The sequence below is a fragment of the Aythya ferina genome, assembly GCF_964211825.1.
Source record: "Aythya ferina genome assembly, chromosome: 8".
In the NCBI taxonomy this organism is placed as follows: domain Eukaryota; kingdom Metazoa; phylum Chordata; class Aves; order Anseriformes; family Anatidae; genus Aythya; species Aythya ferina.
Window position 1 is genome coordinate 11,600,819 of NC_140304.1, and position 27,628 is coordinate 11,628,446.

Genomic DNA, 27,628 nt, shown 5'->3' on the forward strand with positions numbered 1-27,628 from the left:
GCACACGGCTTCACTGTAAAGTCACAAGTATCTGGAATAAATTAGATCCGATACCAAACCAAAAGGACATATGTTTTTTCCTCCCCCCCATCAATGGAGCAAAAATTAAAATGTTTTATGAGCAGATAGGTCTAACCTTTGCTATGTTTAGTTAGATAGAAGGAAGTTTAAAAACTTTGTATTACTCAGCCAGCTTCAACTGTAAGAAAATACAGACTTGTATCTCAAAATGAGGGTGAGAGGACCCTGGTCTGGAGGATGTGTTAGAAGAAGACGAGGTGAAGAACTTACACTGTGCATATGGCTTTGGAGATGTAACCAGCTAAGCTCAATACGTGTGCTTAAGTTGAAGAAGCAACAAGATAAGAAAGCAAAATGGCCTGAGCTTGTACAAGAACTGGGTTCAACCAGCAAACACAGTGAGGAAGACCATCAATGAGCACAAGAAGACCCCAAAAGATCACCAGTAGAAACAAATGTGCATGTGTGAGGGACATTTGCATGTTTTAATGACTTCTAGGAGATAATATGAATACATTGATTACTCCTTGGAAATCTAATGAATATGTATATTTTGTTTGCATATAATCTTTGTATTTGAGCAACTCAGCACGTACACTAGGTGCAGTGATCCCTTGTGCACCTCGCGCTGCAATAGAAGAGCACCTGCTTTCTAAAACTTCAAATCGAGCGTTAGAGAGTTTCTTCAACCAGCTTGTACACTATCAGTTTTGGCAACCCAGGTGGGACATAGCTCTTAAGCCTCGACAGTTCCTGGGATTGTGGAGCCTCAGCCAACACTGAGGGTTTCTTGGAGAGGACACCAATCCCCAGACCAAAGAGGCCCTGAGCAAAGACCACTGTTTTGTAAGTACAAAGGCATTCTTTTGGAAAATTTGGGTATCTGCCCATAAAGTTACTAAAGTTACTCAGGTTTTGTAGCAAAAGCTACTCAGGTTTAGGTTTAGGACAGGGACTGGGATTAGAGTCCCCGTTTGGTTTGAGGAAAAAGAGGTTAGAGTCCCCAGCTTGGCTAACTGTTTTGATTTGGTCTCTGAATTTTGGCTGCAGGTGGCAGATGCTAGAGATTTGGGAAGATCATTTGATGCAGCTTGGGTAATTTAACAGAAAAAGAAAGGGAATGCTAGATTGATTGCTGTGCTAGAAGAAACTTATGATCCTTGAAGAGGACCTGGAGGTAGATTTAGAGGGGGTTATCAAGGAAGAGAATATGGTAAAGACTGCTGAGGCCCCCCTATAGGAGGAACTCAGTGTGCCTATTGTAGGAAGGAGGGACACTGGAGATGAATATCCATTACTATATGGGCCCAAGAGATTAAATATTCCTATAATGGCCGTAGAAGCTAGAGAGCTAAGGGGACCAGAGGAAACTTCCCCAGCAGAACCTCTGGTTGAAATTAAGCTGGAGGAAGATGAAACTGATACAGAATGTTTAGTTGATACAGGGGCCACTTACTTGGTTTTAAATACAAATAAACATGAATTAGGATATGATACTATAAGAATTACTGGTGTGACAGGAAAGTTGGAAACAAGACCCTTCTTTAAACCCTTAGAATTTTAAATTGGAAAACAATGGGTAACAACATTTTTTGTTTCTGTCAGGTGCACCAAAATCATTAATATGTCAAGACTTATTGGAAAAATTAGTGGCTGAAATAAAGTTTTAAAATGGTGAAGTAGAGGTATTAATTCCTGAATCTAAATTTGTCCAAGCTTCAATGATGTTATTACAGGAGACTGAACAAGGGGAAGGAGAAATCCTGTTTGAATTTGAGGACACAGTGATTCCCATTGCTTGGGCAGAAGAAATACCAGGAAGATCAAAGAGGGCTGAACCCATAAGGATAGATCTTAAGCCAGGATCAGCACTGGTAAGATTTGCAGCAATATCATTTAAAATTAGAAGCTAAAATTGGGTTAGTCCCTTTTATATGGACATTTTTAGAATATGGGGTGTTGAGGGAGTGTGAATTTAAGTATAATGCTCCAATTTTACCCATTAAGAAAGTTGACGGGAAATCTTACAAGTTAGTCCAGGATCTGAGAGGAATGAATCAAATTGTTCAAGATATTCACCCTGTGGTAGTAAATCCATATACGTTATTAACTGCTCTCACTGAAGAACAGGGATGGTTACAGTTTTAGATTTAAAATATGCCTTTTTCTACATCCCACTTGATTCTGAGAGCCAGGAATTTTTTGCCTTCAAATGGGAGAACCTGGAGATGGGAAGGAAAACTCAATGTACTTTGCAGTATTACCACAAGGATTTAAAAATAGTCCAACAATCTTTGGAGATTAGCTAGCAAAAAATATTAGAATTATGGAGACAACAAAAAGGGAATAAGACAATATGTTGATAATATACTACTAGCTGGCAACCCTTGGGAAGAATGTCTGGAACTGACAATGAAATTTCCTTGGACTCAGTGGGTATCCAGTGTGGAAGGAGAAGGCTCAAATTGCACAAGAAATTGTACAATGTTTAGGGTTTTGAAATCTTAAAGGGACAGTTAAATACTGAAAGGAAGCTACGTGCCAACTCCCAGAAACTCAAAATGTTTATGAATTAAGAGGATTCCTGGGAATGGTGGGATGGTGCCACATGTGGATTACTAATTACAGACCGATGGTGAAACCTTCACATGAATTTTTGGAATTACCAAGGGGCTCCCTTCAGTGGACCAATGAAAGGCTGAGTCAGCTTAAAAGAGCCTTGATGAAAGCCCTGGTTTTAGGGCTGTCTAGTTTAGAAAAGCCTTTTGAACTGTTCACCTATGAAAGGCAGGCTGTAGCCCTCGGTGTCCTGCCCCAACACTTGGGGGAATATAAGCGAGCAGCAGCATACTTTTCCAAGAAAATGGATCCAGTAGCTAAGCAATGACCTGGATGCTCAAAAATTTTTAAGAAGTATTATACTGGCCTTCCAGCTCCAAGTGGATTAGGATTAATGCTATTGCTGACCACCGTACGTAAGAAATACAGACTTGTACCTCAAAGTGAGGGCAAGAGGACCCAGGCCTGGAGGACACGTCAGTACGTGTTGTGAGGAACTTGTGCTGTACGTATGGCTTTGGATGCATAACCAGCTAAGCTCAGCACACATGCCTAAATTGAAACAAGAAGATAAGAAAGGAAGATGGCCTGAGCATTTGGAAGAATTGGGTTCAACATGCAAACACAGTGGGGAGGATTGATGACCATCAGCAGAAACAAATGCGTATGTGTGAAGGATATTTGCATGTTTTAATGACTCTTGGGAAATATGAATACACTGATTATTCCTTGGAAATTTAATGAATATGTATACTTTGTTTGCATATAACCTTTGCAGTCGAGCAATTCAGCCCGCACACTAGGTGCGGTGATCCCTTGTGTGCCTGGCACTGCAAGAGAAGAATTCCTGCTTTCTGAAACTCTAAACTGAGTGTTAGAGTTTCTTTGACCAGCTTGTACAGTATCAATATTAACCTATTGATTATTAGGTTTATGTTAACTACAGGGAAAAAAAACATATTTCCTTGCAGTGCTGATATATGGGCATAGTTCTTACTCAGAACAGCAGTACTATGTATGTTTTAAAGTCTACAACTTTTTTAAAAGTTTCAGACTACTTCTATAAACAAGTTTCAGCATGACTACACCTTTGAAGTAACATATGAATATATAAAGCTAGTAAGTCATTATTAACGTTAACTTTTAGCTGTATAGTAGCTTAACTACATAATACAATGAAAGCAACACATTACATAAGCCTGGTTGTTTGGTTCCTAATCAGGGAAGATTACTTACCTGCTTTGTTGGCTGCCTTAAATCTTAACGTTTTACTATTTCAGATGCTACCTTTTTAGGTGCAGACTACCATCAATATTGTGAGCAAAAACAAAGCCCTGATAAAATAAGCTAGGTTGCTACCATCTATACCTTAGAGAGTACAGAGGTGAGGGAGTGCTATAAATAGGAACCCAATCCTACCATCTCAGCTGTCATGCATATTCCAAGTCAGGCAGGGAAAATTACAAAAGCTGTGGCTGGGTGAGGTGCCTTTTAACATCAGGAGACTGAGAGAGTGTTGTAGAGCTGATGTAGTGGCTGCTTAAACTTACTTTGTTCTGATTAGTCCAATCCACTAGCAAGGCCTCTGTTAGGCTATGGTATTAGTAGCTTTTTAGGCTTGTTTCAGTCAATCTCAAAGCTTTGTTCTTATTTTGGTAGCTTCTGTACATATAAATTGTTTCTTAATTATTTTGTCTACTATTCTAGCATGGTATTTGGTATTCCAGTTTTTCTTTCTGTTGAAGTTAGTGCCTTAGAAGGCTTTGCAGAGGTTGCTTGTTTGAATGAACCTCACCTTTCTATTTTTAGCTGGAATAAGATATTTAATTCCCTTGAGCATAGAAGCCTGTTGTACAGTCTTGGCTGTGGAAAGCTTGATTGCCCCATTTCAGCTGTGATACATGGAAGGAGCTAGCAACAAACAATGGTAGAGTTGATGAGCAAGGGCAAGGATGGCAATGGAAATACTTAACACCGTGCTTCCAACAGGCTAAGCTCTCTTAACAAAGAGAATGGGCATCTGGCCTTGACCTGACGTGCGTTTGAGTAGTAACAGGCAAAACTGACCTTTGTTATGTGCTTGTTAATGGTTTTGCCTCTGAAAGCACCCTCCTTGTCCAAAAGTAGTTTTCTATGCCCTGCTGGGGTACCGCAGCTTCCTGCTGGTGTCCAGGCCAACAACAAAACCCCCCTGTTGTTGGCGGTAATTTTTAGTGCGTCACTTTGTGGGCCTCAGGAGTAAACAGAGGATGGCATGGGGCAACAGGGGTCTCAGACCAGAGACAGCCTGACTCCTGCAGAGAGGGACTTTCCTTTCGGGGTGGGTGTGCTCATAACTAATTGTGGCACAGTGTTCGGCACTGTTTTCTGAAAAGTGAAGACTTTGTTCTTACTTATTTGGCTAAGTGACATGTGTCTTTACTCTCTTGTCATAAAACCATTGTTCTGAGGAAAAAAAAATAATAAACATCTCAAACTAGATTACAGTAAACCAGTGCGGCAATAATTAAGGTAGTGTAATGGGTATTTTTTGTGTTTAGCTCTAGCCAGACCATAAGAGCAAATGTTGCCAACACTCTTTCTCATCTGGGTGACATGCTGGCTTGTTTTCCATTATGGTTTGCAGGCCTTGGATTGGACCCAAATGACTGTAAAGTGAGGCTGTTCCTGTGTATGTCTTTCCTGTTGTCTCCAAACCCCAGTAAAATTCACCTCTTCACATGCTGGTTTGATTTGGGCCCATATTGCGGTGTATGTTGCGGTAGTTGATTATGTCTTAGTGTGACAGCACGTGAGGTTACGCTGTCATCCTACTGAATCTGGGATATCCAAGCCAATTTACTGGTTCAACTACTACATCTGAACTTGGTTAAGGTTGGTTATATATTCCAGCACATGCAGAGATGGGGAAAAATAAAAAATACCATGTTCATGAGTATGATGTAAAAGCTGAACAGGTAGACAATAGGGACACTGGTAGCGTTCCTGCTGAGGGATTGGGTTCCTGCATATTGAGTGAAATATTTCACGATGGAAACTAATGGCAAAGGACAAACACATTCTTGTCACACTTAATGGCACTCCTGCTGGGCTTTGTGGTGCCACAAAGGCTGCAATGTTTGTGTCTTTCTATAGTAACTCTCTAGAATCATTTTTCTTCCCCAGCTGCCCCAAGGGAAAATTGCTTTGTTCAGGAAACATGGATGGTTACTGAGTGCTCTTTCTGAATCTTTTGTCCACAGCTTAACATTTTCTTCTACCACTGAAGTGGACAAGCAGTCTTCAAGGAACCGTGGAGGAGTTTACCACTGGTGGATGCAGCGCCCTCAACTTTGCGCTGGTGTGTTCACCAGCTTAACACATCCAATACAGCAACTTTATCTCAAGTCTTTATATTCCTTAGCTAGATTGTTACATGTGTGCGTTAAATGGTAGTTTGAAAACAGATATGAGTTCTCAAAAAAAATTTTAAGGTATCCATGTATGTGCCCCTATCGAACCTAACAGCAGAAGAATGCGCTAAAGACCTGCTCAAAAGAGCAAACAACAAAAGAAAGTGTCTTAAATGTGTTTTGAAGAAAGTACAGGATAAATGTTGGGTAAAATGAATGCAACTAGCATACATACAGGCTTATGAGGCTTTCTTATCTGTAGTAAAAGATTATTTGTCTTTGAGTGGAACTTTTGAGAAACTGTTATTAAAAATTGACAAGTATTTCTTGCTTTATCAATGAGGATTGATGTGAGGAATGGGGAAGAGAAGACGTGGCTGTACTGCAGTTGTATGTGGAGATGTTTAAGTCAGCTGTAATGGAACTGGTTCAGGTAGCAGAAGACACCTGGCTGCAGAAATGTGGAGTTCAGATGACACTGGTTTATCCTGCCAAAAAGAAAAAAAAAAAAAGAGGATCCATTTATTGTGTAGGTCTCAAACCTGTTATTTCTAGCTTGCTTTCAGTAGCACCCAGACTATCCTAGTTAACTTGCACATCTTAAAAGCAAGACAGTAAATTACATTTTAATATCAAATGTAGCATTTCATTCAAATAGGAAAAAAATAAAATAAAAAACACCTAAACAAACACAGCCCTGTTAGCCAGGAGTATTTTAATGACAAAACAGCCTTGTTTATTTTGGTCTTCAGCCTCTGAATGGTAACTGACTAGACAAGAAGCATTAGTGTTATACAAATGTGCTAAGCATACATTGTGTTGCAGTGAAACCAAGGAGCTTATCATGGGCTTCTCTCGAGCCATTAGGCAAATCCAGGTTACCAGAATCAGGAAAAGGGAAGCAATCAGTTTGGACTCCAGCTTTATAAATTTTTCCTTTTATTGAGGTCTTTGACAGTAGGGCACAAGATGTAAGGATATGTTTGGCCTGTTGTTGTATTACAGGAAAGTATTAAGAAGAATTTTGAAGTAGGTGATTTCCATTGCATGTAACTCTCACATGAGAGAGAAAATAAAATGAGGGTAACTTTCAGCAGTACTTGCAAATGCTTTATCATGGAGTGAGAGCATGCACTTGCATGGAGCAGAAGAATGCCTGATACTGATGCAAATGAAATCCTGTTGCACGCCGTGTGTGTCGTGGACGTCTTAGGACCACAGGTCTGCTTTGCTGCTTGGCCCAATTGTTTTAAGAGGCTTTGAATGAAAAGTTTTCTTCACATCTGCTGGTTAACAGCTCCCCAGATTGGCACCAAAAGCCAGAACAAATGGAGGATAATGACATTCTCTCTTTGTATTAACATCTTCTGGATATGTGTATGTGTAGTCAGTGCAGGAGCCGGGGTATTGGTTTGTGTACTGGAGAATCCAAGGCCACCTCCAGGATGCAGGAGAATATGGGCTGTCTGCTGAATCTTTCCTACTTTACTTTCATGGATAATGCTCTTGTTACTGTCCCTTTCAGAAATGAAACAACATCTGTACCAAAACATTCGTGCTTTTTGTTCAGCTCACAGGAGGCTGTTCTCTAACCTCATTGCTCTGCTGGCTAGAAATTCCCTCCTAATTTCCAGTCTACGTTTACTTGCAAAAAAGTGGTTTGTATCCACTTCGGTTTTATACCAGCTTTATCGATTTGTATTCAGAAGACTCCTGATCACCTTCTTTGCTTACCTGCCAATTGTAAAGAGTCCCTCGCATTCTTTCTGAGCTTTCCTAGCTACTGCTTCCCTGGTCTTACACACAATCTTCTACTTGGCACCTGGGAAGATAATTCTTTAGAGGGGACCTGATGCAACATTTCTATTGTTTGGACAGTCTAGTGTCCTACCAGGAGGTATTGTTCACCTAGTTCTCCTAAATGCCCTTAAGTTAGTTTTTTCCATTTTGAACAGTGATAAACAGCACACAACCACCTGTAGAATTCACTTGCTCTGTGAAAACAATCTGCTGGATTTGTCTTTTGGGGCTTTCTGTCCTTCAGTTGTCCCTCCCTGCCCTTAGTGCCCATGCCCTGCAGCATGTGGTGGGGGCACGATGGAAGCACAGTGTGCAGATGATGGTCTTAGAATCCCAGCTGTTAATTTGTGGCCTGTAGGGATGATCAGTGTGAATGAGCTGTTTAATTGATCCAAGTTAATTTCTATAACCTATAACAACCTGACTATAAAAGCATTTCAGCTGCAGCTCATTTTCTTCAAGGTAAACTCATACTTGGATTTATGCAACAGAGAGAAGAGAATATTTTGAATGATGAGTTTAGTGCTAGAGGTGCCCAAGAGGGAAACTATGTCCCTCCTTAGTCGTGGTGTTAGGGGCTACCTAGATCAGAGGTAAAAATTGGAATGAAGAAGCGAAGATGAATGGGAATGTAGCAGGATTCTGGGCATGGATTGATTGGAAAAAAAAAAAAATAGGTTATTTCACGTGGTGACTTACTAATGTTCATGTCTGTGGGCAGGTTTAGCTATAGCAATAGTTCTCCTTTGAGAGGAGGGACATTGGCATATGGAGTAAGAGAAAGAATAGCTGTTTTCCCAAATTCTGGCATTCAGTGAGTGCCAAGTTCAGGAAGTAGTTTTGTATACATGGGAGTGGATTCTGATTGCTTGTTTTAAGTCTAGGAAATGCCTTCAAGAGTGCATGTAAACTGTTTATTTCAGGGGAGGACAATTAAATCCTATCTTAGAAGACAGATATAAGCCTATAGCATTGGTGGCTTGAGTTTATTTAGTATAATTGCTAGGTAATTCTGCAACCTGAATAGGAGATGAAATTATTAGAATACTGTAAAGTTTGTTCTGGATTCCATTCCCATTGCTTTAAGCATCTAAGCAAGTATATTTGCTCTCATTTTTATTAATGGAGGCAGAATGGAGCTCCTTTGACTTATCTTTTAGATATACCTTAGTCTTTGAATTTATAGAGTATAGAGCAACTGGACTCTTAACTTATTTTTAGGTAGGTATGAACCCGAACCTTTCATTCTGTTTTGATGATTGAGTATCTTCTTTTCTGTAGTTTGTGCAGTTGGTCTAACGTGGATTTTCTTCACTTAGAAGAAACACAAATAAACTGAACTCTTAACCACTTCAAGTAATGTTGCTTTCAGGTCCAGTATTGTTTAGAGGTGATAAATAGTAATCCCTTCAGCTCGGACTGATCCAACACTTATTATGAAAGTAATCTATTCTGATGATAAAGAACCAGACTCTATCAATTGCAGTCATATGTGATTATAAAGGATGAATAAATGCCTATTGATGAAGAAAAGAAAGAAAAAAAAAGAAATAATGTGCACCAAGGGTTGGGGAGTCCTTATTTTCTTAGAGAAAAATGTTAGTTTTTTTACTTCAGACTTGGATATTAAAGGCTCTGTTGAGAGCATGGGAGTGTGAAATGGAGCTGGGCAGTAAAATGAATGTTTACATGTGGATCATATAGTTTTTCTTCCTTACATGTGTTTGGAGGGTGGTGAGGCTCTGAGCCAGTGCCATGGAATCCAGCAGTAGAGCTCTAGAAATAATCAGGCTTGCCGTGGTGTCAGCTCCGTCTGCAACTGCAGGCAATCAAGCTCTAGAAGTTAAGCCTAGCCCCACTTTGATCTTAATTCAAGGTGTTAGGAGGCGCTGCCACTCTCCAAACTTTCCTTTGTTCCTTTGTATATTTTCATGTTCAGTGCTCTGAATCACACCTTGCCAGTGCAAGTGATCCCTGGACTCGAGTTAGATTACTGAATGTGAATTTTGGCCTATCTAGAGGAAATTGAGCATGTGAGTCACATTGGAGAGTTCCTGAAATGACAAGTGGAGATAAGATTTTCTGTCTCCTGGGGTTTTGCTCCAGACAGAGTGGAGACTGTCTTAGGAAGCCTGAGAAATTCCAGCTTTTGTAGCAGTTGTATTACCTGCCTTATTCACACTTAATGAGACAGAGGCTGAGGGATGAGTATGTCTTTGGAAATTATCTTTTCCCATCAAGACCTCAGGGAAAACTTGTGTATTGTATCTTTTGTCTCCGAATTTTTAAAGAATTAGTGTTTCAAGCTCCTGTCCAAACAGGAAGCACCTTCAGTACTGGCTCCACAACTCCTTTTCCCTTCAAGGCTGGCTACGGCTCTTATTCTTCCTCTTCTACAGAATATTGCTGTGGGTAAAATTGGAGTTTTTTCTGTGACTTCAAAATTTCAGGTTTTACAGCTCTTTGCCACAGGAGAAATATCTGCTTTACAAACTATTTTGAAATAAATACTTATCAGATTTGTTCATAGTTGAATGGCAAATATGCCTACTTTAGAGAGATGGAACTGGGTTACTCACAGAGGTGTTTAAGTGTTTTTGTCTGGCATAAAAGCTTCACTGATTCTTTTAAAAGAAATAGTGACTTAGAAATGTGTAAATGTAGGTGTAATCTTTTAATATAGGTAAAGAGCTGTTCTTTAAACAAAACATGGCAAACATCTGTCTCTTTCTATATGTATATACATACAGATATACACTCATGTTATCTAACAACTTACAATATCCTGTATTTGTCTTATTTTTGTTATTCTAGCAAGTTCAATTAAGAATTTTAATCATTTAAAATTTCTCATTGCCTCCCATTTCCATAAGCTATTGATAAAGACACAAAATTTTCTCAAACCAGGACTTAAATCTCCAAAGGAAAGCTAGTCTCTACAAAGAGCTGTTCTAGCACTGCATGGCCTTGGCATTTAGAAAAATTTCCTTTAAAACTTTATCACGGCAAATTAATCCAACCACTACTTGTTATATACCAGTGGACTTAAAGAAATGTTCATTGCATTACTCCTAAGCACTCTAAAATACTTTGTAGGTTGTAGAAGATCATGTAGACTTTTAATCTATTATTCTTTTTTTTTTTTTTTTTGGCTGGAGATGTTATAATGGTTAACTCTCTTCAGTTTTTACAGCGAGCAAGCGTATGCATGTGTTGTCAGGGAAGCAAGCAAAATGAGGATGTGTGTAAGAAATAAAATCAGTAAATTAATTTTAAAATTTTTTGCTTGAATATAATGCAGGGTATCAGGAGTGTATGAGATGGTCATCAATTCTCTTCTATATGAGAATAAATAAAACTTTGCTCATGTCATAAACGTGTCATCTGTCTTGCTAAGGATTTGACTGTATGTTATCTGCCTGTACCTTCTTAAAACTGCAGTTTGGAAGATCAGGTGCAATACCCCAGTTAAGATTTGGCAATGGCAGATTGGATGGAGTAATTGCAATATTTGCCTTAAAACATTCTTCTTGTTACATACCAGAACAGCATTTCCTGTTTTTAAAAATGACAACAAATTGTTAAGTTTGTTTTATGTTTGTGAGCTGTTATAACACTAGTTCTTTTTCTACAATGTTCCTGTCTAGCCAGTGATTTCCAAGTTTGCTGCTATTTTTTTTGTTTTGTTTTGAAAATAGTGTTTTGTTTTGTTTTGTTTTTTCTATTGAGTTTCCTCATTTTATTCAGATCATGTCTGTAACTGATCAAATCATCCTGAAGCCTACACTAGTCCTTTGGAACCCTTGCAATTCCTCAAAGCTTGGTGTCTGCAAAATTTGAGTATTTTAGATGATATTTTGCAATCCAGTGCACATTAGGTCATGTTAAGGTCAGCATAAGCCCTTGCACGGCTCGTTTGTACAGTCCTGAGACTGACAGTGGTCTTTGAAAAACTGCCCTTCAAGTAGTGGTTAAATGCCTTGCATGCTCATTTTATGATAATTTCAGCTAGCCCTGTGTCACTTGCTTGTAAGAATGCCTCTTGGGACAGTATTAAGTGTTTTGATTACAGCAATATATAGCACACTGCTTGTTTTGGTTTTGTAGCCTTGAACTACAAACAAAACTAGATAGCTGTCAAGAAAATTGATATGATTGATTTATTATTGGCAGATCTTAGTATCCTTTTGCTGATTTTTCAGGTTTCTTTAATATTTCTCCAGTGAAGTTCTAGTATCTTTCTAGGTGTTTGTGTGGACAACCTGATTTGTAATTAACTTCCAGGTGTAGAGAGGCAATCCTTGCTTTTCACCAGCCATCCGACACCTTTCCACATGCTCTAAGGTAATTACTGAGGGTTTGGAGAAAACTTCGTTGGATCCTTGAACACTAATTTGATTGTACACAACAAATGTAGCCTTCACTCCAGTCTTGCCATACTCTGACTTGTTCTTTTTTCCCAGTACACAACACTATTGTAGTGAGGATCTGCTAACCTTTCTCTGTACAGAAAGAAATGAAATTTGTTGTGTTCTCTGTCAATGGCTCTCTCTTTAAATAGCAGACCCAAATGGTTTTAGTTACTCTTATTCCTAATATGTGTATATAGCCTTTCCTTGCCTTTTTGTCCCATGCTGGGTTATCAGCTAAGCTTTCCTACTAGAAAATCAGCTGTCATTAGATAATCCTTGATAGACGCTTCTATCTGTAACAGAAATGAGGTGATCTGGAGTATTCCCCTTCACTTTGAAGAAGCTAGGCTTTCACTTGTGGAAATGAAGGTCTGGTGTGTATAAGAGCAAGAAGTGCTGAGCATTTTTTTAGGACGAGTTGGGAGCAGACAACTGCAACCAGCTCAGTGCAGTACAAGAAATGAAGTTCTTTATTGTGTTCTCGAATTAGTTGCCAAAGGAAGAAAAAATGCAAGCGTGAAAAAATGATGAAAAGAAAATAAATCTGTAATATAGAAACCAGTTAAGAGGCAGGCTGGATAGCATTTCTAGCTTGAATACCTGCAGTTTAAACTAGACAACTGTGTCAGAGGTACATTTTTCCTGAAACACCTGTGTATCTTAGGTTTCAGTATGATCTTTAGCTCACAGAAATCCCAGTCTTCCTGAACAACAATGGAGTTGAAATTTTTAAGTACCTTTAAATTTAACGAGACTTAGACCTCTGAGTTGTATGCCTTTAAATGCTTTTCATGCTTTTTTTTTTTCTGAAAATTTTGTTTGTATTTGTCTTCCATTACATTAAAAGGAGATTAAAAATATAATCAGTGGGTGGCAGAATTCCCTGGGAAAAACCAAAAAGAGCCCCAAGTCAGTGTTGCACAGTGAAACACTGCCAACAAAAAGAGGCAGTCTTTTTTTAGGCTGGAGTTATTACAGGCATATTGCTTTTAGGCTTGCATTGTGTTTTTTTTTGTCTTTATCTGCTGCAGACAGTCAGTCCCAGACAGTCCTTGTGAAGGAAGACTATTGTAAACTGTGAAACCCTCTCTTCCTTCCTCTGGAGATTCCACTGTTAAAGCGATTCTGGTGCAGTTTCTTCAACTCAACTTCAGAGCCTCTGCCATGAGAAGGTTGAGCGTTTACCAGTAGGAAGCTTGTAACACAGTTTGAAAAAGTGAATCTCCAGGAAGAGGTGAATTATTTTTCCCTCTTCTGGCTCTGGAGGGGACAGGAACTTCTCTGGAATTGTCTATAATTCTTCTGTGTCTACATCTATAACACCTGATTAATATTTTAGGAGAAGAAAATAGCTGTTCTATCAAAACTTATTATTATTACTATAATAGTGTTAGGATAACACAAACCCCATGGAATTTTGCCCTGCTGTGTGATATACTGTACAGATGCATTAAAAGTACCAGTCTGTTAGAGTTTACAGTCTGAAGAACACTGACAGACAGGTTGGCAGACAAGAAGTGTTTTCATTCCCAATTTCCAGATGAGCAGCTGAGGCTAAAGAAATCAGTTCTGACCTGATGCTAACTGTAAGTCTCTGGAAGTCTGGTGGTTATAAGAAGTTGGCCCAGGCCTGAGGTCACAGAACGTGGCTGTAGAATAGCCAGGAGTTAACCTCAACTTTTCAGAGTTTCTTGACAGCACGTCTGGTTCTAGCTTTCCTAGTTCACACCTGCCTCTCCCTGCAAATATTCAGCATGCTCTTTTTAATTCTCACTCTAATCGGTAGCTGATTTTGACAGGCTTTCAAGGACTTCATTGCAAGTTCTAGGAAACTGGTATTTTGATATGAACTGGTGCCATTTTATACTGCTTACTCTGTTCTCTTTGCCTTCTCTGAATGGGCAGAGATTTATCTAGCTATGGGTGTTCACAAATGTTTTACTTTTTCAACAAAAGTAAAAGCCAGTTCTTGAAACTGCTTTATGCCTTTACCTGACCTACCTGTTCTGCTGTAATATTTACCATTGCCAACTCCAGGTGGAATACAGTGCTGGTAGATGTCAGCTGGTATTGAAAGGCATATCTTAACATAACTCACTTAGAAAGAGGTTGATATATTTCCATTCTTAAGGCACTTGTTGTGCTGATTTTTAAGAGAATGTGCTATGCCTTGTCCTAGTTTTGAGGAAAAGATCTGCTGAAGTTGATGTGCTTCTTATAGATACCCTATATGCCTACCCTAGAAGATAGCCTATAGATACCCTACATGCATACAATTAGATAATTAGATAATTAGGTCAAAGCAAAGCCTGTGTGCTTGACAGTTATCAGCAGTTGAATTTATATTGTGAACAAGACCCTGTATGGCCACTAATAAATCTGGAGCTGGTGAACTCCACCATAGATGGGAACTTTGCACAGCATGCTGTGATCCAGAAGGAAGGGCTCACCCAGTGCTGCAATTTTCATCTTTTACTCAAACTAGTTAACCAGCTTTTGATTTCAGTGCCTTTCTTACTGAGATGCCCAAAGAGCTGGTGCCTCTTGGGTGTAAAACTTTCTAGGAGAAAAGCTGGAATCTGCTTACTCATGCAGCAAACTCTTCTTGCTCTTTCCTGATATCCCGGAATTGTGTGTTTCTGTCAGTAAAACTGTAATCCAGCACTTGGCAGCTTGTCAGCACAGCAAGTCTTTGTGGGAGGGTTGATTGGCAAGGGGAAACATCAAGCTTAGTTTGTAAGGGTGTGATCCTGGGGTTTTCCAAGAATTTTTTTTTTTCCATGCGGGATTTCCCGTACTATGAAGGACAGGCTGGCTGAGAGAATAAAAGGCAGTAGTAAAGGCAAGGGGCACAGAGTCTGGATGTCTGGATGCTTTGAGTTGAATCTTCAAGTCCATATTCAGCAGTTTAACTAATATCCAGCAGTCCCTGCTAAATAATAGAGGATTTCTATAGCACCTGACCAATACAGCTACACCTGTGAGTATAAATGGACTTTTATTATATTTCATTGCTCAGCTAGAGGAAGACTGGATAGGTAAAATTCTGTTAGTTTTTAAAAAACTATTTTAAAACTATCTTGACGTTTAGAACTGTTTTAGGTGATTAATCTCCCAAGAACTGCAGTCTTATTTAATTCTTTAGAAAGATCATTTAGATATAGAAGAGATTAAGTGAATGATATTTTATACTGTATTGTAAAAAAGCAGCGTATGTTCCATACAAATGTGTTCCTTTGATCTTTCCCAGCCATCTGCATAAAAGACAAAACTCAGAAACATGACTTGCTTGTGGTTCCTATCTCTTCTTGCTTATGGTAAGTGTGTATGTCTGCAGAAAACTAGATGGATGGTAATGTCAGTGTGCTTGGGTTTAAGCTCAGAATTAAGCAGATTTTTTTTGAATGTGACCTAATTAGCTTGAGACTGGATTCCCATAGAAAGCGGTAGCTGCAATGGGACGTTGCCCTGCTTACCTGTCAAAGATGTAATTGGCTACTATGATTTACTGTGAAGTCTGCAGAGCTTTGTGTGATCAGACATAGTTTCACAGGCTGAAGTTGCTGTGCTTGATGGTGACATAACCTGTTTTGAAGCTTGCTGATTAATTATTTATAAAATAATTGCTGCTAACTTTATGCTGTTTCAGATATTGACAAACGTGCAGTACTTGTAGAGTTTTATGGATCCTATTCTAGAGAAGGAGGGGAAAAAGTCTGATAGCAACTTTTTGCCATCTTTTTGTTCCAGGGCTTACAATACTGGAGGGGGTGAATTGTTGGATATACATTTATTCAAATACAAACGAGACATTTGATGGTGCAGAGGAGTGGTGCCACAACCATCACGCTAAGTTGGTTGCCATTCAAAATAAGAGCATAAATGGCTACCTCAATGAAGCCTTACCCTTCAATCCGGGTTACTACTGGATTGGAATCAGAAAAATTAATAATAACTGGACCTGGGTAGCAACAAACGAACCACTGAACAACGAAGATAAAAACTGGGCTACAGATGAGCCAAATGGCAATGGAAACGAGGACTGTGTTGAAATCTACATCAAAAGAGGGAAGGATGATGGCAAATGGAATGATGAGAGGTGTACGAAAGAAAAGGTCGCCTTGTGCTATAGAGGTATGGTATCAGAAAGTCCTTTTCAGTGAGCCCTTGTGGAGATGAGATAGTGTTGTTTAACCTGGCCTTACATACTAACTACCTAACCCTGTAAACACCAGTACATTTATCCTTACAGAGCTGAGGTTGACCTTATTCTAAGAGCTGGATTGATCTCACCTACCTTCTAGCTCCCAGAATATCATCCATCTTTTCTAAGGGAGTTATTAGACCCTCTCCATAATCAGTGGAGAGAAACAGTCTCTTCCAGAAGATGGGTGATCCTACTCTGAAGTAGGTGACTGAGCTAGATGAGAGTTGTCCTTTTGGAGGCATCTGTCTCTGCTAACTACAGAACACTGGTTTAGATTTGTGTAGAGAGAGGTCAAAAAAATAAATCTATCACAAAAATAGCCAAGTGAAATCTGCCAAATCAGAGCTGTGGTGAGTTAATGAAGAATGTCTCTGAGGATTTCTGCCAACCCCATAGTATATTGTTCCTTTTACATTTTAATTATTGCTAATAACTGAGAACAAGTGGTCATGGAGTTTCCAGCCGGTGGAATTCTTTCCGTGTGAGCTAGTTTGTCAAAGCTATTGATTTCTGAAATGATTCTGTGAAATGATGGGATAGCCTTATATAGCAAAATTTCCTGATTTTCTTTTGCTGTACAAAGTGCTTGTTTAGTGCCAGAAAGATAAATGAAGCACCAGCCAAGTTTCAGTAGTGGCCATTGCTGACTCTATTTGATTGACTCTTTTTTTTTTTTTTTTTTTTCAGCTTCTTGCAATGAGTTTACCTGCAGTGGCAATGGGCAATGCAACGAGGGTTTTAACAATTACACCTGCGAATGTAACCCTGGATTCTATGGGAGGAATTGCGAACTTGGTAAGGTTGTTTCATCCTTCTTTCCAGTTGGGGAGATGGTCATGCTAACTAGTGCTCAGTTTGTCTGGCTTTATTTGCCTTGTTAACCAAAGAGAGTGACTGTACCTTGTGCTTCTTTGAAGTTAAGACTTGTGATGAGGTACCGAAATTTGATCATGGGAATCTTGAGTGCAACCATTCATTGGAGAGCTCTGCCTATAACTTGCCATGCACAGTTTGGTGTGAAAAAGGCTATGAGCTGACTAAATTGGAACCAGTATACTGTAATTTTTATGGGGAGTGGTCTGCCCCTCTTCCATCATGAAAAAGTGACATTATAACACTATGATAGATGGGATTTCCACGTTATACATAGCTCTGTGGATACATATACATAGCTCATAGTGGATACAAACTGAGATTCTGGCCCATTACTTTAATTCTCTGGTGAAGATGCTATTGTATTGCAGCACACAGGTCTCCCTCATCCTAAAGAGATAAAGCGGCCAATGTCCCAATCTTGGTTTAGACTACAAAGTAAGGAAAACCTTTTCTGTCTTTAAGTGGAGAACAGGGAATGGAGAAGATCTTGTCTGACTGTTCACATCAGGCCAAGTACTCCTGACTAGCTATTTTTTGAGGTGTTTGGCATACAATAAGCTATTGTTAGAAGCAAGTAAAAGCATCATACATCACCAAGCAGCAGTCAAACTGGGAAAACTTTTGATATTAACTAGCTGGTGTCATGAGCTGCAGATGAATTTACAACCTTGTCTTAAAACAGTCAGTCTTCCATTTTGAGATCTTTCAACTCCTATCTGCTTGCTGAAATGGTAGGATAATAAGTCTCCTTTCTAAAGCTGCTTCTCTGGAATGGATATGTTGCTAAGCTTCAGGAAAGTAAAAACACTTCAGTATGTCCCAGACTAATGTCTGTGCTGTCTTTTATGCTTTCAGCTGTGACCTGCCCTGCCTTAACACCCATTGCTAATGGCTCTGTGACCTGCTCCAATCCCTCTGCGAATGTCGCCTGGGGTACCAACTGCACGTTCACTTGTGAGGAAGGATTTGTCCTGAAAGGACCAGACACACTGTATTGTGAATCTTCTGGGAATTGGACAGAGGAGCAGCCATCCTGTGAAGGTACCTTTCCTTATCCCTACGCACCCGAGCACTTGGGACATGCTGAATTCCTTAGACATCTGTGCTGACTGCTCTAGGGATTTGTATGTTACAGCTGTGAAATGTGAGGCTGTAACCTGGCCAGAAGCTTTATTTTCCTGTTACCATGTCCCTTGAGATCTTGTCTATTGCTCCTGTTGTGATTTCGACTGCCAGGAGGGCTGTGTTCTGGAGGACCCCTCCAGTGCATGGCAGAAGGACAGTGGTCAGAGCCATTTCCAAAATTTAAAGTTAAGAATCCCTGGGTTGGGAAATATTTCTTTGTCAATGTGCAACACACTGAAATCCTATTCCCTGAGGGTCCAGGTTAAATTCAGTCAGTCTCCAGCCCTGGTTGGGTGTGCAAGGTAGTGTCATGGCCTCAGTAGAGGTTAGAGGTAATGGAATTCTTATGCTTTCAGCTGTGACCTGCCCTGCTCCATCCATTGCTCATGGCTCTGTGACCTGCTCCGATCCCTCTGTGAATGTCAGCTGGGGTACCAACTGCACGTTCAATTGTGAGGAAGGATTTGTCCTGAAAGGACCAGACACACTGCAGTGTGAATCTTCTGGGAATTGGACAGAGGAGCAGCCATCCTGTGAAGGTACCTTTCCTTATCCCTGCGCACCCGAGCACTTGAGGCTATCAGCATTAGCTTGCTGACTTCCTTAGATATCTGTGCCGACTGCTCTTGGGATCCTGATGTTGCAGCTGTGAGGTGTGAGGCTGTAACCTGGCCAGGTTTTATGACCGGTGACCATGTCCCTTGAGATCTTGTCTATCGCTCCTGTTGTGATTTCGACTGCCAGGAGGGCTGTGTTCTGGAGGGCCCCTACAGCACTGAGTGCATGGCAGAAGGACAATGGTCAGAGGCATTCCCAAAATGCAAGGTTAAGAATTCCTGGGTTGGGAAATATTTTCTTGTCAATGTGCATCATGCTGAAATCCTATTCCCTGAGGGTCCAGGTTAAATTCAGTCAGTCTTCAGCCTGGTTGGGTGTGCAAGGTAGTGTCATGGCCTCATTAGAGGTTAGAGGTAATGGAGTTCTTATGCTTTCAGCTGTGACCTGCCCTGCCTTAACACCCATTGCTCATGGCTCTGTGACCTGCTCCAATCCCTCTGCAAATGTCGCCTGGGGTACCAACTGCACGTTCACTTGTGAGGAAGGATTTGTGCTGAAGGGACTAGCCACACTGCATTGTGGATCTTCTGGGAATTGGACAGAGGAACAGCCATCCTGTGAAGGTACCTTTTGTTATTCCTGCGCACCCGAGCACTTGAGGCTATCAGCATTAGCCTGTTGAATTCCTTAGATATCTTTGCTCTTGGGATTTGTATGTTACAGCTGTGAGGTGTGAGGCTGTAACCTGGCCAGAAGCTTTATTTTCCTGTGACCATGTCCCTTAAGATCTTGTCTATCGCTCCTGTTGTGATTTCGACTGCCAGGAGGGCTGTGTTCTGGAGGGCCCCTCCAGCACTGTGTGCATGGCAGAAGGAAAGTGGTCGGAGCCATTTCCAAAATGCAAAGTCAAGAATTCCTGGGTTGACAAATATTTTCTTGTCAACGTGCATCATGCTGAAATCCTATTCCCTGAGGGTCCAGGTTAAATTCAGTCAGTCTTCAGCCCTGGTTGGGTGTGCAAGGTAGTGTCATGGCCTCATTAGAGGTTAGAGGTAATGGAGTTCTTATGCTTTCAGCTGTGACCTGCCCTGCTCCATCCATTGCTCATGGCTCTGTGACCTGCTCCGATCCCTCTGCAAATGTCGCCTGGGATACCAACTGCACGTTCACTTGTGAGGAAGGATTTGTCCTGAAAGGACCAGACACATTGCAGTGTGGATCTTCTGGGAATTGGACAGAGGAACAGCCATCCTGTGAAGGTACCTTTCCTTATCCCTGGCCACCTGAGCACTTTGGGCTTTCAGCATTAGCATGCTGACTTCCTTAGATATCTGTGCTGCCTTCTCTTGGGATGCGTATGTTACAGCTGTGAAGTGTGAGGCTGTAACCTGGCCAGAAGCTTTATTTTCCTGTGACCATGTCCCTTGAAATTTTGTCTATCGCTCCTGTTGTGATTTCCACTGCCATGAGGGCTGTGTTGTGGAGAGCCCCTCCAGCACTGTGTGCATGGCAGGACAGTAGTCAGAGGCATTCCCAAAATGCAAAGTTAAGAATTCCTGGGTTAGGAAATATTTCTTTGTCAATATGGAACACGCTGAAATGCTATTCCCTGAGGGTCCAGGTTAAATTCACTCACTCTCCAGCCTGGGTAGGGTGTGTAAGGTTGGGTGTATCATGGCCTCAGTAGAGGTTAGAGGTAACGGAGTTCTTATGCTTTCAGCTGTGACCTGCCCTGCCTTAACACCCATTGCTAATGGCTCTGTGACCTGCTCCGATCCCTCTGTGAATGTCAGCTGGGGTACCAACTGCACGTTCACTTGTGAAGAAGGATTTGTCCTGAAAGGACCAACCACACTGCATTGTGAACCTTCTGGGAATTGGACAGAGGAGCAGCCATCCTGTGAAGGTACCTTTCCTTATCCCTGCGCACCCGAGCACTTTTGGCTTTCAGCATTAGCGTGAAGAATTCCTTAGACATCTATGCTGAATGCTCCTGGGATGCGTATGTTACAGCTGTGAGGTGTGAGGCTGTAACCTGGCCAGAAGGTTTTAGGACCTGTGACCGTGTCCCTTGAGATCTTGTCTATTGCTCCTGTTGTGATTTCGACTGCCAGGAGGGCTGTGTTCTGGAGGACCCCTCCAGTGCGTGGCAGAAGGACAGTGGTCAGAGCCATTCCCAAAATGCAAAGTTAAGAATCCCTGGGTTAGGAAATATTTCTTTGTCAACGTGAATCACACTGAAATCCTATTCCCTGAGGGTCCAGGTTAAATTCAGTCAGTCTTCAGCATGGTTGGGTGTGCAAGGTAGTGTCATGGCCTCAGTAGAGGTTAGAGGTAATGGAGTTCTTATGCTTTCAGCTGTGACCTGCCCTGCTCCATCCATTGCTCATGGCTCTGTGACCTGCTCCGATTCCTCTGCGAATGTCAGCTGGGGTACCAACTGCACGTTCACTTGTGAGGAAGGATTTGTCCTGAAAGGACCAGACACACTGCAGTGTGAATCTTCTGGGAATTGGACAGAGGAGCAGCCATCCTGTGAAGGTACCTTTCCTTATCCCTGCGCACCCGAGCACTTGAGGCTATCAGCATTAGCATGCTGACTTCCTTAGATATCTGTGCCGACTGCTCTTGGGATCCTGATGTTGCAGCTGTGAGGTGTGAGGCTGTAACCTGGCCAGGTTTTGTGACCTGTGACCATGTCCCTTGAGATCTTGTCCATTGTTCCTGTTGTGATTTCGACTGCCAGGAGGGCTGTGTTCTGGAGGGCCCCTCTAGCACTGTGTGCATGGCAGAAGGAAAGTGGTCGGAGCCATTCCCAAAATGCAAAGTTAAGAATTCCTGGGTTGGGAAATATTTTCTTGTCAACGTGCATCATGCTGAAATCCTATTCCCTGAGGGTCCAAGTTAAATTCAGTCAGTCTCCAGCCTGGGTAGGGTGTGTAAGGTTGGGTGTATCATGGCCTCATTAGAGGTTAGAGGTAATGGAGTTCTTATGCTTTCAGCTTTGACCTGCCCTGCTCCATCCATTGTTCATGGCTCTGTGACCTGCTCCGATCCCTCTGTGAATGTCAGCTGGGGTACCAACTGCACGTTCACTTGTGAGGAAGGATTTGTCCTGAAAGGACCAGACACACTGCAGTGTGAATCTTCTGGGAATTGGACAGAGGAGCAGCCATCCTGTGAAGGTACCTTTCCTTATCCCTGGCCACCCGAGCACTTTGGGCTTTCAGCATTAGCATGCTGAATTCCTTAGACATCTGTTCCAACTGCTCTTGGAATCTGTATGTTACAGCTGTGAGGTGTGAGGCTGTAACCTGGCCAGAAGGTTTTAGGACCTGTGACCATGTCCCTTGTAATTTTGTCTATCGCTCCTGTTGTGATTTCGACTGCCATGAGGGCTGTGTTCTGGAGAGCCCCTCCAGCACTGAGTGCATGGCAGGACAGTGTCAGAGGTATTCCCAAAATGCGAAGTTAAGAATTCCTGGGATGGGAAATATTTCTTTGTCAATGTGCAACACACTGAAATGCTATTCCCTGAGGGTCCAGGTTAAATTCAGTCAGTCTTCAGCCTGGTTGGGTGTGCAAGGTAGTGTCATGGCCTCAGCAGAGGTTAGAGGTAATGGAGTTCTTATGCTTTCAGCTGTGACCTGCCCTGCCTTAACACCCATTGCTCATGGCTCTGTGACCTGCTCCAATCCCTCTGCAAATGTCGCCTGGGGTACCAACTGCACGTTCACTTGTGAGGAAGGATTTGTGCTGAAGGGACTAGCCACACTGCATTGTGGATCTTCTGGGGATTGGACAGAGGAGCAGCCATCCTGTGAAGGTACCTTTCCTTATCCCTGCGCACCCGAGCACTTGAGGCTATCAGCATTAGCATGCTGACTTCCTTAGATATCTGTGCCGACTGCTCTTGGGATCCTGATGTTGCAGCTGTGAGGTGTGAGGCTGTAACCTGGCCAGGTTTTGTGACCTGTGACCATGTCCCTTGAGATCTTGTCTATCGCTCCTGTTGTGATTTCGACTGCCAGGAGGGCTGTGTTCTGGAGGGCCCCTCCAGTGCATGACAGAAGGACAGTGGTCAGAGCCATTCCCAAAATTCAAAGTTAAGAATTCCTGGGTTGGGAAATATTTTCTTGTCAATGTGAAGTCCTGTTCCCTGAGGGTCCAGGTTAAATTCAGTCACTCTCCAGCCTTGGTTGGGTGTGCAAGGTTGGGTGTATCATGGCCTCAGTAGAGGTTAGAGGTAACAGAGTTCTTATGCTTTCAGCTGTGACCTGCCTTGCCTTAAAAATGTGTGATCTTGGCTCTGTGAATTGTTTCCACGTTAAATTCAAATTACTTTGAAAGTAGTGTACATTTACTAGTGCAAAGAGTAGGGCGAAAGACAAGAAAGGCACTTTCTTAAGATGACTCTTAACAGTTTTTTCCTGTATTTCCATTTCTTCCTGCATTTCAGCTGTGCAATGTGAAGCACTGACGCATCCTGAGAAAGGCTCTATGGTTTGCTCACCTGATACTAGGAACTTCACTTACAACACATCCTGCCACTTCACTTGTTCAGAAGGATGGAAGCTCAGTGGTTCTCATGTTCTGAAATGCAATAGCTCAGGAAACTGGACTGCCAGTCTGCCCACATGTGAAGGTACTTTATCTATGAATAGACACACAAAAGTGTCACTGGGTTTCTAGTCAAGTAAAGGAGATATGTAAGGGTAGAGAAGATAACAGCAACCAGTGAGTTAGAACTTCTAGTGCACAAAGAAAAAAGTGTAATGAAATCTTTGAATATGTTCCTTGAAAATAAAGGAGAAAATTCCTTAAAGGTCTAGATGGGGAATCTTGGTTTCTTAAAAACAACAAAAGCCTTAACCTGACTTTGGATGTTTTTGTTTGTTCTATAATAAAGTATTTATGATCTTGAGCTATTTGCATATAAATAAGGAGCTTTTCTAGAAAAGTATAACTTTGTAGGGATTTTACATTCTTCAGTCTGCTTCTCAGTGGAAAAAGTATAGATTTGTAAAGTTGGTGTGATCAGTCTTCAGCTGAGCAGTTCACCCAAGAAACTCATAGAGCTTTTCTGTGAAAGGCTGTAATTTTACAGGGCAAAAGTCTCAGCCTTGCCTTCCCATCCAAGGCAGTAAGAGCTGTCCCTGTTCTCAGTAGGAACATGCTTTGTCCGCATGAAATGTCTTTGCTTAACATGCTAAGAGTTCAACTCCACTTTATTTGGGCATAGTTTGGAGTCTTGAATAATTTCATTGGTTTCAGTGGAACTCTTCAAAGAGGACAAAACCACAGCAGGAACCAGAATGTGAGAGCATAAGTTTTATGAGAGCATAAATTTTAGCTTGTGGCTGGAGGTTAGACAGACCCTGGGATAGTTAGCCTATTGCCTTGCCATTGCTTTGGCAACAGGTGGGATAATTATAATTTTTGGCATGTAGCATTTCATCTTGTGCACAGGATGTCCCCTATCTCAGCAAGAGGTAGAACAAGCAAGTGACAAGCAGCAATACTGGTTTCTTCCGAAGAGCACAAGGAAAAGGAAGAAACAGGGTTTCAAAGACCTCACGTGTGTCCTGGTCTCACTGAAACTTTTTTCTTTCAGCTTCTGAACATGCCAAACAAGTCAATTATGTCTATGTGGGTATAGCAGCCACAAGTGCCTCTGTGTTGACCACAGCATCATTATTCCTTTGGCTAGCAAGACGCTTAAGAAAAAAAGGTAAGAGATTGGACTGTTTTATTTACCTTCCTGATTTGTGTGTGTGCGTGGTACCTCCAGATTCAAAAGGCTTTTTGAAAAAGTGAAAGCTCATTTAAACAAATTACCAAATTATTTTCAGAAAGCCTGCATATGTGCTACATTTGGCTTTACAATGAGCATTTAAACATCCAAAAGTTTGTTGTTTTTTTTTTTTTAAAGTAATAATTTAAGAAAATAATTAGAGGGGAGGGAAAAGAAACAGCTATTCATCAGTAATTACTGCCAGGAAAAGTGAGCGGGAGTTTGAGATTGGGCTAATAACAACACAGTAATAACTGCCTATGAGATTTCTGTTGCTAGATCAATGTTTCTTTATCAAATATACAGTAAAGTTTTTAATTAAAAAAGTTTTCATGAGAGGGCTTTCATCTTGAAATGATAATGTTTTTCTTTCTTCTTGCAGCAAAGAAATTCACTCCTTCCAGGTAAGTTGTGTCTCAAAAATCAGCATGAAAAGCATTGGAATCACTTTTCTAAAATCCATTTGATACGTAACAGCTATCGCTAAAGTACTTTTCATTTCTGTTTTATAGCAGCTGTCAGAGCCTTACTATTGAAGGCAGTTTCCAGCATGTTGGCAAGATGGCTTAACTTCAGGTGTTTCAGGTAAGCATGCAAGAGCGCTACACTTCCCAGTTGTCTTCCTTTTAATCGCAGGAGTAATCAGAACTGTTAATTGCTGTACAATTGCAGAAATAACAATATGCAGTTTGGGGTACCTAATATGCATCTTGGTATTGCATAAAAGTTCCTAAAGAAGCTGATCAATTTATTTGGAAATGGTTATTCAGCTCCTAAAGGATGATAGTGCTGAGTTGCCTGTCTAGCTGTATATAACATTAGGAACACTTTTGTGCATTTTTGCTGCCTGCTGCATACAAAATTCCTCTGACATGAGAGCGAATACAAATCTATGCCAATTTTCTAATTTATAGTGGAATTTTGTTCTCTCTGCAGGAATTGAAGCCATCTTTACTTATGTCTCAGGTTTTCAGGAAATGAAACTGCATGCAGATCAGCAGCTGTCCAGATGTTTTTACCTCTTGCTGACAAGATGATTCACCTTGTGTATTGCTCAAATTTTGAACTCAAGCTGTCTGGTATTTTCATTGAAGACAAACAAGCAGAGGGCAAAATTCTGGCCTTCTGGCAAAATACTGTCTGCATTCAGTCATGTAGTTATCATAACTGGGAGCTTGCCATCTCTTGTCCAGATGGTGAGCAAATAGTAAGCTGCTGCCTAAAGAGGAGGCTGGTTTCTCCTCTGTTCTGCTCAAAGGTACCTAGGTGAGGTGAAGACATGCATTATTTCACATCACTTACTACACTGCTGGAGATGTCTTCTCTGGAGACATATGGGATATACTTGCAGAAACAAAATAATTGGGATTAAGAAACATTTGTTGAATTGCTTTGAAGTCATTGATCTGGTTTATTGTTGAAATCAGTTTAAGATGATGTCCCTGACATAAATGGACGGTTACTTGTGTTTCTGCTGCATGTCCCAGAAAGCTTGTGGACTTTTTTGCTAATAGCACTAGGAATGTTGGTGCTTGTAATAGGTACTTCAGTTTCTGAATGCAGCAAGTAGATCTGAAATGATCTCATCCCCATGGGATTACTGTAATACAGGTGTATATTTAAATATTTAATTTGAGTGAATTTTACTGTGGGTATTTCTGTGCTGTTAACAGTAAATGTTTAAAGCACCTGTTCCTGAGTAGGTCTCTGATCACTGATCTGGGCACAGGCCATTTTAAAATGTCAGATATGTTTGTAAGATTACATGCCTGCATATAACTTGCAAATAAAATGGAAGTCTCAGATTTGTATGTGTATATATATATATATATATATATTGCAAGTATGATTTATAGAGCTCTTAAAGGACTTTAAATGAGTCATAAGTTATGTTTAAGTTATAACCATAAATTAAACATCTGCATGACTTGGAATTTGATATGTATTGTTCTATTTGTAACATTATTTAATAAAACATTTTAAATGTAATGCTCCTTTTCTGAAAGCGTTCATCTTTTAAATGTGCACTGTGGATATGTGGTTTCAGGAGCCGAATATGAGGGTGTGGGGGAAGGACTGGTTAAACAGTAAGTCTGCGGAGCTTGCTCTCTTATTCAGCTTTGCATGTTTTCATAGCAGTCAAGGAAAGAGTAGCCGGCAGATGGCACTGACTACCTGGGAGCCAGCACAGTCATAGCTAGACCCGAAACCAGCATTCCTGGTCCTGAAAGGAAGGAGGAGGGCTCAGTGATGCATCCCATAAAGCAGGTGGTTGGACCAGCAGTGAGCTTGGAGATGGAGATGCTCAGAAGGGAGAGGAGAGCAGAAAGAAAAACAAGTAGTGACCTTGATGCACAGTTAACAGCACAAACCCATGCAGGACTTTGCCAGGCCTTTCTGCTGGGATGTTAGTGGCGGGCTGGCAGAGCATGGGCTAGCTGGTAAACACAGCTCTGGGGAGTTGGGGTGACTATCCAGGGGCATCCACCCCCACTGTGGCTTGGGCTGTAACCAGACTGCCCTGGGCTACTGATGGCTGGGCACTGCTGTAGCTGCCCTTCCCTGGCCCTTGGCACAGCCGAGGGAGCTGTGCTGTAGCTCTCTGTAGCAGCTCCTGAGGAACCATGAGGTGCATTCCTGCCCCAGGCAAGGCTCGAGAGAAGCCATCAGGCCAGGGAGCAAGGGAGATGCTCAGGAGTTGCTGGACCACGAGGGATAGTGCCCGTTGCTGTTTATCCCAAACCGATTAGCAAACAGAGTGGCTGCCAGTGCTTCCCCCCCCGCCTTGGCGGCAAGGTGGGGCCCAACCGTGTGAGCAGATGTAGAGCAGTAATCCTTCAGGTTCCCTGAGGGGACGCAGAGATTAGCCCGAAACGCCCTGCTC

The 27,628-nt window shown here is 41.4% G+C and overlaps 1 protein-coding gene across 16 annotated transcripts; it reads left to right on the top strand.

Moving 5' to 3' along the window:
* Positions 1 to 26,733, top strand: SELE (selectin E). Of its 16 annotated transcripts, XM_084527178.1 has the most exons (20): positions 1 to 867; positions 1,758 to 1,895; positions 5,823 to 8,993; positions 12,057 to 12,116; positions 15,435 to 15,501; positions 15,935 to 16,318; positions 17,079 to 17,186; positions 18,123 to 18,308; positions 18,749 to 18,931; positions 19,388 to 19,573; positions 20,027 to 20,209; positions 20,671 to 20,856; positions 21,309 to 21,491; positions 21,953 to 22,135; positions 22,591 to 22,776; positions 23,410 to 23,595; positions 24,565 to 24,681; positions 25,127 to 25,148; positions 25,257 to 25,329; positions 25,681 to 26,733. In XM_084527178.1, the coding sequence occupies exons 5-19, from the start codon at positions 15,465 to 15,467 to the stop codon at positions 25,312 to 25,314; spliced, it is 2,388 nt and encodes a 795-aa protein (XP_084383304.1). In that variant the 5' UTR covers positions 1 to 867; positions 1,758 to 1,895; positions 5,823 to 8,993; positions 12,057 to 12,116; positions 15,435 to 15,464; the 3' UTR covers positions 25,315 to 25,329; positions 25,681 to 26,733. The 16 variants fall into 16 exon arrangements, with proteins under 16 accessions (XP_084383304.1, XP_084383307.1, XP_084383310.1 ...); XM_084527181.1 differs by lacking the exon at positions 12,057 to 12,116 and having other exon boundaries at positions 5,823 to 5,920; XM_084527184.1 differs by lacking the exon at positions 12,057 to 12,116 and having other exon boundaries at positions 5,823 to 5,891.
* The last annotated feature ends 895 nt before the right edge of the window (positions 26,734 to 27,628 follow it).

What these genes read in the sequence shown, in the direction of transcription:
- SELE (XM_084527178.1), top strand. Translation starts at nt 15,465, where the DNA reads ATGACTTGCTTGTGGTTCCTATCTCTTCTTGCTTATG. An exon ending in TGGGAGGAATTGCGAACTTG is followed by an intron (nt 17,187 to 18,122) that starts GTAAGGTTGTTT and finishes TTATGCTTTCAG; the next exon opens with CTGTGACCTGCCCTGCCTTA. An exon ending in GGAGCAGCCATCCTGTGAAG is followed by an intron (nt 18,309 to 18,748) that starts GTACCTTTCCTT and finishes TTATGCTTTCAG; the next exon opens with CTGTGACCTGCCCTGCTCCA.